Here is a 10,924-nt window from a genome sequence, read left to right on the forward strand (position 1 = left end):
GGGCCCCGTCACTGATACCCATGTTAAATCAAAATTTGCAATTTTTATACATTAATCTTATCTTTCTGTATAAGGCTACAGTACAAAATCTTATGATGGTACATTTTAATAAAATTTGCTATAATGTGGAATTCAAGTTTGTAGTGCATTTTCCTTTATTATGTTTCATCCAACAAAGAATTATTGCATTGATTGTAGGAGCAGCATATCATTAGTCAGATTTGTCAAAGAACTATTTCAAAAAAAACTTAAAACCATAAAACATGATGCATCTAAGACAATGGTACAAAATTAATTTACATGAACACAAGTGAAAACTTCCAACATTCAAAAAAAAAAAAAAAACTATGTACATTCTATAAAGCACAGAACTATATACCACATATGAAAAATAAATAAAGCTTTAGAATAAACTATACCACTTGACTTCAAATATATACAGACAAGATGTATAAAATCATTCCTTTCAAATTTTGAATTAGAAATAATACTACAGTCAGTTGTCAATCACCTTATCTGGCTTAGACAATAACAGCAGAAAAATTCTATTAAAATTGGCTCACTTGAAAATCTAAACATTTAAATGTTGGAAATTGTTCATATGAGAAGTATCTTTTGGCATATTTCTTCAAGTGATTAATATGAAGAGTGTGTGTTTATTTTGCTCTTTGTGATCTATATTGTACATCATTTGTGGCCAGCTGTTCAAAAAAAAAAAAAAAGGTCCAGTTGCAAGAAAAGTGCAATTTATTTTGGGCTGTTTTCTGCATCTGAAAGAGTATATATACTGCAGTTTCCAGCCTTGAGGACTCGAGTCTTGTCTGAAATGTCACTGCTGAGGATGGAGTCCTGAAGGTTCCCCATCTTTGGTTGGGTTTTAAATGACCTGTAACATACTTCAATCAATACTGAATTTTGCTACTGTGATCAAGGGAATCGTGACATTGTATAGTTGATACCTCCATTAAACTCCACATAATGAGCTGAAGTGTACAAATCCTGATCCCATGGGGGGGGGTATAAAAATTTAACAACAGCATGAATTCCAGTGGAAATGGTACCTGTGCTCCGGGATAAGGCGGAGTGTGCGATGGAGATCAGTAGTTGATGGCATCTTTACTGGGGTAGCTTTGGGCGTACTGAAACTGGTGTGTGACAGCGACTTTTTCAGCTGCCCTGGTGTGGAAACTATCTTCATCTCAGACTCTGGGCCTATAGGAAGTCCAGTGGGTCAGTTACTTTCTAAGAATCATTAAGCTACTTTCGACATCCACTATAAACTGTTACACAAGATATTTATAGCGCATAGGGATGCGCGTGTATACCCACACTCATGAGCGCGCACTTACACGCAAAGTGTGTGTAGTCAAAACGTTATGAGCAGCTCCTACACAGAACTAGCATGCTGACAGCTTTCAACCACAGTTGTACCATACAGCAGCAAGGTTATAAACTGATTGCACCACATAGAAAAGAATAGTATTACTGCTCACTTTTGGATAAGGCACTGTGAGAGTATGAAGTCTGTGGCTTCTTACGGTCTATAAATGGAGTCATGTTCAAAAACTGATGCTTCAACCAAGTTGCTCTGTCTTCCTCAAATGCTTTCCTCTGATGAATGAAAAGATGGATAACACATATAAATACATGTATACAAGTACAAATATGTGTACTTGGTTTTACCTGAAACAGAAAGGTCTGAGTAGTTGGGGAGGTACACTAAAACACAGGCTACAACAAACGGTAACAAATCCCATACCTCACGGCCCAGTCTAATTGCAGCCTCTGTGAAGTTTTTCCTTTCCTTCTCAAAGTTCCTCCTCTGCTCATCAAACAGCCTCCACTCCTCTTTGAGACGCTCCTTCTCCTCAAGCATGTAGCAGTCATTTAACAGAGCTGCAGTCTCATCATCACATGGGGAGCTAAGCTGCTGCTGTTGACAGAGGTAGAGTAAAAAATTGACAAACCACCAGTTGTCTGAGGCTCAGAAGTCACTGATTTACCAAGGGGCTTGAAAAGCTCTTTGGCAAAAAATTCTAGTGTATAAAACTACAGCGCAGAGTGCGCCTCGGCTAACCTGCCACAACTGCTGCTGTGTTTGAATGAAATCTTTACACTGCTGAATTTCCAGCTTCAACTTGTCCATCTCCTCCTCATGGGCCTTCCTTGGGATGACATCATTATCAACCCATTTACCATTTTGCACCAAGGAAGCTGTAACAAAAAGCAAACAAATTCCCCATTCACACCAACAAATAAGTACTAAATTCCGGTGTTAACTTGCTTCAGTGATCATTCTTCCCCGAACACTGGACGCAAAACCATGCATACGCAAGTATTACATTGTTCAGTACAAAGACAGCAGCAGATGTCATGCAAGACACGGATTGCCCAGGAGTTAGGGTTAGAGTAATGGTAACATCCAGTCAAATATGGAAAACAGCTTGCCTTGCGATTTCAGCAAAGGCTGATCTCAGCTGAAAATGCCTGTGACATCTAAGAAGGGGCAGGATGACAAAAAAAAAAAAAAAAAAAACTTGCAACTAATTAATTTCAGTGAGAACAAGCACACATACCCTAAATGTACTTTATGTCCACTGATCATTTACTATGTGAGAGCTAATCTGACTATACATGTTTGCACATTGTCGCATTGGATTGGAGGGGCAAAACAGTAATTTGCCATAATGGGGAAAAAATTTCTGCTTGTGTAAGGAGGAGGAGCAGACAGCCATACTGTTTCAATGACACTGATGACTGGGACTTTTCTACTTCCATTAGAGGTACAGGTGTCTTATCACATAAGAAGAGAGAAAAAAAAAAAAACTTCCTAGAAATTCTGTAAAACAAAAATTACAGCACATATAAAGACATGAAATAAGTACTTAAGTTTCTTTTAGTACAATGCTTCCTGTCAATATTTGAAAATATCAACCTTATTTTAAATACTGCAGCATAACTATGTAAGTTCTAACTTCTTGGTTCAATTAAACCATAAGGAACAAAATACTCAGATTCTGTAGGAAGGTTTTAATAAAATTACAGGTAAAGCAACAATTCTAACATATGGATTTATGCCACCCAGGCCAGGGTGTCACCTTGGCTATTCAGTTTCTCCATGTGGTCTTTCAGCAGTCTCCACTGCTGCCGGATGCTGTTGGTGAGCTGCTCTCGAGCATGTTCACAAGAAAGCTCCAGGGTCTCGCGACTGGAGTCACACACATCCTCCTCATTGTCAGATGCAGTCTGCAACAGAGGTCAGAGGTGTCACATGAAAGCCACTGCAATAAACCAAAATACAAAACTACAGGAGGCCAAAAAATATGGTTTCCTCTACATAATCCCATGTGCAAACCACAATGAACTGGACAGAACAAAATAAGTCTGTATAAAATCTGTATACCACCACTCATAGAGATTCAAAGTCATTTGTATTTGAGTCCAACTCAGGGAGAACCAAGTTCTTTTCTGAGACTTGATTTATGATATTAAATCATTAAAGTTTAATGACTCAACCACTAAAACTTCCAAAGACTACAGATATTTAAAAAAAAAAAAAAAAGTTATATTTTCAGATTAGTGTGCAACATGCCATTGAACAGGACTGGCTACAGAGCAACTACATATTTCGTCAGTGTTCTCCTGTCCCAAAGAAGAAAGAAAAAAAGGTATACACTTGCCTCCTAAAAACAAGCTTCAAAACATAAAATTTCATTTTATGAACAATCAGTTGTAACAGAAGATACTCCATTAAAAAAACTGCCCCATTGTCAAAACAATAAACAAAATTATAGCAATTCCAAAAAGTTTGTTTTACTTCCGGATAACTGACAAGGATACTAACCTGTTCAAGACTCTCTTCGATTGTCTCGCCTTTCAGGCTGTGCTTCCGTGAACTCAAAATTGAGACCATTTCTTTTTTCATCTGCTGAAGCACCTTCTTCAGCTCTGCATTCTCCACCATCAAATCCTTCTGTCGACTCTCATAGTTTTTCAACAAGGTCTGGTACATTTCCTCCTCATTCCTGAAAGAAAAACATAAATGTCTCATTTCCTATATTTTACATGGATATTAAGCCTTTGAACAGAAGGTTTGGTTGAAACTTGAAGTTAGATTAGCATATGAATGTGGGACACAATTACAATAAAAGGAAAGATTACAGTGAGGCCTTGAAGGCAGGAGGACCATTCAGTTTAAATGCTGTACATGTGGGAAGAGAGGGGTGAGAAGAGAGTTTGTTCTGTAACGAGATAAAGCTAAGATAGCCATTCTGTCCTAGTAGCAGGAACGGTTCACCTGAAGTAGTGCAGAGGTCAGGATGAAAACCATAGAGGAGAAAATACTTGTATTTCCCATTAATTTGCTCATTTGTCCAAATTACATTTTTAAGCAGATATAACAAATGAAATTCTTTGGTGATTAATCTATTAACCAATGAATCATATTCTAGCAGTTTAGTTTTTACCAATATTATACCGTTAATAGTGACATTTAACAATTTAAAAGACCTTTATCAAAAGTGTGACTTGTTCCACTCTACATTCACGTTATGCTCGTGTTAAACAACACAAATTTTGTTTTTGATAAAGATAAGGAACACAGGTTGACTACTGGAGTTCAAACCAGGAGCTGTCTCCACAAACAGTTCAAAAAAACCTTTTTGGAATCTTAGTGCTACATAACACACACACATGGGGTCGCAGCAAGCCAGAGCCTAACCCGGCAACACAGGGAGCAGGGCAGGAGGGGTAGGGGACACACTCAGCACAGGATGCCAGTCCATCACAAGGCACCCCAAGCTGGACTTGAACCCCAGACCTGCCAGAGAGCTTAACTCTAAAAGTCACTATGGAAGAAAGCCTGAGCTAAATGAATAAATGTAAATTTCACAGGACCAGTGAGGACCTAAGGTTCAGCTGTCAATGGGGCATAGAATTGTGTTTAATATTTCACTTTGAGAAGAATAAGGAAAAACTGCATCTTTATTAACTGAAGCCAAAAAGACATTCCTGACCATTTGTTGAGTAAGGAATAAATCTGACACATTTTCTCATCTGTCACCCCAGACTTCTTCAAATGTAATCCTTGTTTCCCTGCAAACATTCAACAAATTTTAAGAGGCTGCTCAGGTGGTATTTTACCTGGCTTCAGTCTTGCCAGTTTTCCAAAGGCTTCGCTTCCCATCAGATCTTCCCACATAATTCAATACTTCAATAGCTGGAAGGAAAAGAAAAACCAGATAAAATTATCTAAAAACTTTTCTTTAAATCCCCCCCACAAAAAAACTGACCTATCACTTCACTGAAAACATTCTCCCCCCCCCCCCAAAGAAAAAGATACTATACACACACACACCAAGTTTCTTATCCTTCTTGTCTATTAGAAGTTGATTCAAACGTTCCTTCAGTTTGGTGTACTCTCTCTCTTTCCTCTTCATATCATGGTTGTACTGTGTGGCACGGCTTGATATTATGTTCTGAAGTTTTTGCACCTGGTGAAATAAGAATTTACAAACTTTACCTACCAGGCAAGTTTTACTTTGGCTGTGTGGAGTCGTTAGTGTGAAATCACTTATGGAAATTCTGTCCAAAATACACAAACCATTACATTTATAAACAATGCAGTTTAAGACTATCTTAAAACGATAAACGAATTTGAACAATTCTTATAGTTTTACACAGCATACCGTTTCCTATGTATAATGAAATTTTATATTGTGGAACAGCCCTTTCACTGCATTTTAAATCAGCAAACTGCTGTTTATAGCTGCTGAAATGGTTATTTAATTGTTGTTTGATCATTACCATGACAAAGTGAGCTTCATTTCAAGGAAAAGTTTACCTCCTCCTTCTCATTTTTCAGACTGTTTTGTAGGCTCTTAATTTTCATTTGAAGTTGTCGCTCCCTCTCAAAAAGTCCAGTGTTTTCCCTTTTGGAATGCTCAAGTTGATCCTGGAAGCAACAGCAAAAACAAAATTTAACTCTCGACTAATTTTTATATTACCTACCCTGTAATATAGGTTATGCAGGTTTAAAACTACTTGCTAAACTTACAGACGACGCAGATAAATAACTGTTAGTAAACATTAATTGGCAAGGAATGGTTACACATAGTGTCCTGGCAAGAAGTTCCACCTTGTTTACTACACCATAAACATAGCTAGTTACCAGACTTTAAAACATAAATGAGGCAGCAGATAGTGTAGCGGTTAGAGCCGTTGCTTTGTAATCTGAAGACCCAAGTCCAAATTCCACCTCCTACTATAGTACCGCTGAGCAAGGTACTTACTCTGAGTTGCTCCAGTAAATATCACCTGTAAGTGGGTAAATAACTGAATATCTTAGAACACAAACCTACATTGCTTTGGAGAAAAGCATTAATACAACTGTAGCTACCTTGAGTAGTACTGAATTTCTGTGGAACATTTGGGATAAACTACCTTGTTCACCAAAAGGAATGAACACAATGTATATACACATGCAGATATGAACCTTGAGCTTGGAATTGCTGAGCTGCAGATGCTCAAGGTTACTGCTGTACTTGAATTGCTCTGTCTCCAGGTTCTCCAGCGTGCGTTGGCTTCGGCGGTGCAGCTGCAGCAGTTCATACACCGTGTTGAGCACTGAGACCATGTTTAGTTCTGGTTGGCCACTGCACTCTGTACATATTGCTGGAAAGCCCAAGGAAGACACCTCCTGAGAAGATGCAGAGGGTGCAAGGAATGTCAGAGCACCTATAGACTGTTAGAGAACACAGCTTGCAGAAGCACCGTGAGCTATAGGATTATTACCACATGCATCACGACAGAAAATGAGTGTTTCACCACCAGTTACATAAGCATGCCTTTTTTAGGGAAATTTCATATTTCCCTATAGAAAACAAAGCTGGCAAAGAGCATCCAGATTTAACATGTTTATATTCTAAATGTATTATTTTAACCCTGCATCTTACCTGATTGATGTATGAGATGCACTGTGATATGTTCTCCTCTGAGCAAAAGGCACTTAATATGCTATAGGAGTTCTTGGAAAAGGGTATAGAGGAGTGTACTGCAAACTGAGTAGGATACATTGAAGGATATATAGTGAACTGGGAGGAGTTACATGAAATATCTTGGTTTTCTGTTAAAAAAAAAACAAAAAAGGTAAAATGCTTTGTTAAAGTAATGCATACTCAGAGGTAAAATGCAGGAATGAAATTAATATTCGAGTTTCAAAATAAACACTACAGTACAGGAGCATTCCAGTCATCTAACTGCAAACATATGCAGTACACCAACAAGTTTTAAGCCATCAGCTGTTTTATGAATTTACCAGGACTATGTGAGAATTCAATACTGGCAAGGGAGGAGAGGGGGGGGGAAGCTTGTTTTAAATCATACATTTAGTGGGGCAAAATGCAAAAGTTGATAACGTGAAGTCGTTAACCTCGGGCAAAGCTAGGAGCCTTCCTTGAAAACAAGGAGACTCGTAAATCAACAGAAACTGAATGTAAATGCAATACAACTAAAATCTAGGGTAAAGAAAGCACAATAACGAGTTCTGCCCTTGAAACCACACCAGAGGTTAAAAAAGAAAACTTTAAATAGCCTCATTTGCTCTCATTTTTCAGAAAAGGAGGTTAGTTATGTAGAGCATAACCAAGAGACGTAAGAACTCCAACCCAAAAAAAAAAAAAAAAAAAAAAAACAGTACATATAAAAATACACAGTATATACATACATATATACATCTATATACATATAATACAGTAAACAAGTTCATGACCATCATTCTTCCTCAAAATGAAATTTAAGGCTGGACACAAAATATCCTACAGAAGAATTCACAGAGCGTAAACAAAGCAACGCACCCAGTGAAGACTCCGGCATTGCTGTCATCCACCTATCTCCCATATCCAATAAGCACAAGGACACCTGAGGGAGTGAACCTTCCACAAGGTGTGTAATACATGAAGCAGCGTGTGATCCTACATAGACAGCACCTGAAATAGACAACCGCAGCAGAGCAGATTACCAGCAGGCAGTTGACACAAACACGACATTTAACAGCACCAAGTATCAGAGGTAAAGGGGACATGGAAACAGACTAATAAGAAAGCCACTTCAGCCTGTTTGAACACTTTGCTCACTGCCTCCGCTGCCTCAGGTAAGTGAAGTGGGGGGGGTGAATAATCACAGTCATGACGACAAACAGGCCCTGAGGGCCATCATGTACATATACTACACATTCAAACAAAGTTGAAATAAACCAACTGATGTATTATTTCATTGCTTTGTTGACACTTATCTAGTCTTTTTTTCTAAAAAAAAAAAAAAAAAAAAACCCATTTAACATAGTAGGACATTTTACTGGAACAATTCTGGTTAAAGATTTTGTTCAAGTATATGGATATAGCAGGGAGGGGCATTATAAATGGAAATCTTCATGTTACAAGTCCATGTCCCTTGCTAGTGAAATTGGTCAAGACAAGTAGTTAGAAAAGATGCTAAAGAAAATGTTTATTTTTGTGGTTTGAAAGAGCACTATGTACAATTTTTCAAACACGATTAATGAACCTGTAAAACAGGTTCCCTTACATTTTTATGGTTCTTACATAACTGGCTTATTTTGAAAAGCAAACAGAATTTTACCCTACTTTCCAAATTTGACCTTGTACAGTTAAAAACCATCATATACCAAGGATTCAGGATGTCAAGTGCAAAGCACCTTAGTACTTAAGTTATTACCCACTAATCCAGCACACAGATGGCTCTTAAATGCAGCAAAAGCTCATTTATTTCTGCACTACAAATTAGCAGTAGTTTACTTTACCAAGCCAGGATCTAAAAGCAGAACGACAACAATGTTTGTACGTGTACGTCAACTGAAAACATTTAATAAGTGGACCAAGTCTTCAAAACTACTGATACACTAAAGTTCCACTTTATATCCGACTCCCCAACAGAGTCACAGTAATTTAATATGGTTTACAGCATCCTACTGTAATAGTTCACTGACAAAGATGAGTCTGAAGAATAGAGTGGATTTCATTACTTCTTAGACTCAGGGTGATCCAATATGGACAGGTTACCTCCAGTTCAGACAAGATCTCAAGATTAGCCGTCTTCCACCGGGGACTCGATTCCCCACAATCTGGCACCCTGAGCTGCTTGAAAATAGACTTTTAATCACCAAACCCAAACAAGCTAAACTAAAGTTCTTCAGTTTCAACAAGAAGTGGGATACATAGAATAAAAGCCTACATTGCAGCTGCACCATTTCAACACTAAGCTGTTTGGACACTGATTTCGATATGAAGACATGTGCAGTCATACTGCACACACACTGAGTGTCAGGCACCCTTACATACATCCAGTTCATTTCGAGAGCAAGATCAGTTTTACCCATCCTGTCTGCCATTTCAGCCCCATAGGCATTACTGTATCATCAGTAAACTGTTACAGTACTTCTGTAGCCACACAAAATGTATGCATCACCCTTGATAGTCCAAAGCTTACTGTACTATGTATTCAAAAAAACTTTACAATTCAACACAATCGTGAAATATCGTACTATGGAAAAGGTAAATGTTGCTGTCACTTTGCGAGAAACTCTATAACAATGAATGAATTTGTTGCACGGAAAGCTAAATATGGTGTACAACCAAAATGTGTTTAATCAGATATCTAACATCCAGCATTTTGTCACATAGAAAATAGCATTTCATAGTTAAACAAGATTACCTTCTAAAGATGTCATGTGAGCCTGTCTGAAGAGACTTAAGAGAATTCATCTCAGATCCTGTAGCTAATTCACTGCTGCAAGAGGGTGGGCACCCTGTTTACCTGACCCATCATCCATTTCTACAGCATTTACTCTCCTGTACATTTACACAATACTTAAATATTTCATTAGGTTTAATACATTTGTTTATTAGCTAAAACCAAGTTTTTTTTTTTTCCCCATGAACGTGTTCCAATTACAGCAAAGTTTCAAAGTTGTTCAGATAATGATGAGCCATTATGACGTTGACCTCTCTGAACACGGAGGAATAAGTGCAGAAAACAGTAGTTTTACATCATGTCACGTATTGTGGCATCACGACGATTGGACCACAAGAGTGTGGAAGAGCATTAAAGTGTTTATAGAACCTATTAACTAACAACACCTCTACAGAGTTATTGTTAGTTTTACGCAAACCTGCCCGTGTCTTAACGTGGTTAGCTGTTACGTCAGGATTACTCACGGGAAGGGACGGGATTTCAAACGCTACTCCCAACTGAAACTTGTAAAGTGTGCGTCAAACTTTGCTGAACGTCAATTACCAAAAAGACGCAATTTGACGAAGGACTAGAGTTTAAACTAGTACTTGAAATGCGAGGTTTTCTAAGGAATCTGAGGAAGGCAGTGACTCCACTTTTTTCAACGCGCTGCACGCGACCCCGCTTCTTCGCGCGAGCCGCGACAGGTGACTCACTATTATTATTAACTCACGCGTTCTACTTACTATGACGTCGCCAGGTGAAGAATTCGGGTTCGGGCGGCAGTGTACGCGTCCAGAGTGAACGTATGTAATTCGTAAACGTCGAGCAGGACACCAAACCCAAGCTCTCCTGACGTTAATTAGATTCTACGAACCAAAGCTGTTATTTCGCTAATCTTCACCCATGATCAGCTGATGGCGAGTTATCCTATCAGCGGAACAGGTTGTTTTGCGTGCGTGAAGCCTTGAATTGCCGGGCACATCAACAAGCCTCGCCGTCATTGGCTGGTGCGTTGTCAAGCAATCAATATCTGCTCATTCTATTGGATTTTACTCATCACTTCAGTGCGGCATTGGATAAACGGGTGTAACAGTGGATTACGATACCTAGTGTCGAGCAGTTTTATTGCATTTGGTCAAAGATGCGTACAACCGATTCATTTCATATTGCATACTGG

General features: G+C 38.5%; 1 protein-coding gene across 3 annotated transcripts; it reads right to left on the bottom strand.

Annotated features, from left to right (window-relative positions):
- Positions 1-563: 563 nt before the first annotated feature.
- ssx2ipa (synovial sarcoma, X breakpoint 2 interacting protein a) lies at positions 564-10,717 on the bottom strand. Of its 3 annotated transcripts, none has more exons than XM_018753152.2 (14): positions 10,491-10,717; positions 7,854-7,985; positions 6,954-7,123; positions 6,494-6,697; positions 5,843-5,953; positions 5,357-5,492; positions 5,143-5,218; positions 3,845-4,025; positions 3,099-3,246; positions 2,078-2,214; positions 1,760-1,930; positions 1,494-1,611; positions 1,062-1,212; positions 564-886 (listed from the first exon to the last, which is right to left on the bottom strand). In XM_018753152.2, the coding sequence occupies exons 2-14, from the start codon at positions 7,894-7,896 to the stop codon at positions 748-750; spliced, it is 1,785 nt and encodes a 594-aa protein (XP_018608668.1). In that variant the 5' UTR covers positions 7,897-7,985; positions 10,491-10,717; the 3' UTR covers positions 564-747. The 3 variants fall into 3 exon arrangements, with proteins under 3 accessions (XP_018608668.1, XP_018608669.1, XP_018608666.1); XM_018753153.2 differs by having other exon boundaries at positions 1,539-1,611; positions 1,760-1,933; XM_018753150.2 differs by having other exon boundaries at positions 1,760-1,933.
- Positions 10,718-10,924: the final 207 nt, after the last annotated feature.

The sequence above is a fragment of the Scleropages formosus genome, chromosome 3, assembly GCF_900964775.1.
Source record: "Scleropages formosus chromosome 3, fSclFor1.1, whole genome shotgun sequence".
Taxonomy (NCBI): Eukaryota; Metazoa; Chordata; class Actinopteri; order Osteoglossiformes; family Osteoglossidae; genus Scleropages; species Scleropages formosus.

Bases quoted from the DNA above. Each gene is read 5' to 3' on its own strand.
- ssx2ipa (XM_018753150.2), bottom strand. From the start codon at position 7,896: ATGGGAGATAGGTGGATGACAGCAATGCCGGAGTCTTCACTGG. The intron at 2,215-3,098 runs GTGACACCCTGG...TTTTTGTTACAG, and splicing joins GGAGAAACTGAATAGCCAAG to CTTCCTTGGTGCAAAATGGT. The intron at 1,934-2,077 runs GTTAGCCGAGGC...CTCTGTCAACAG, and splicing joins CACAGCAGCAGTTGTGGCAG to CAGCAGCTTAGCTCCCCATG.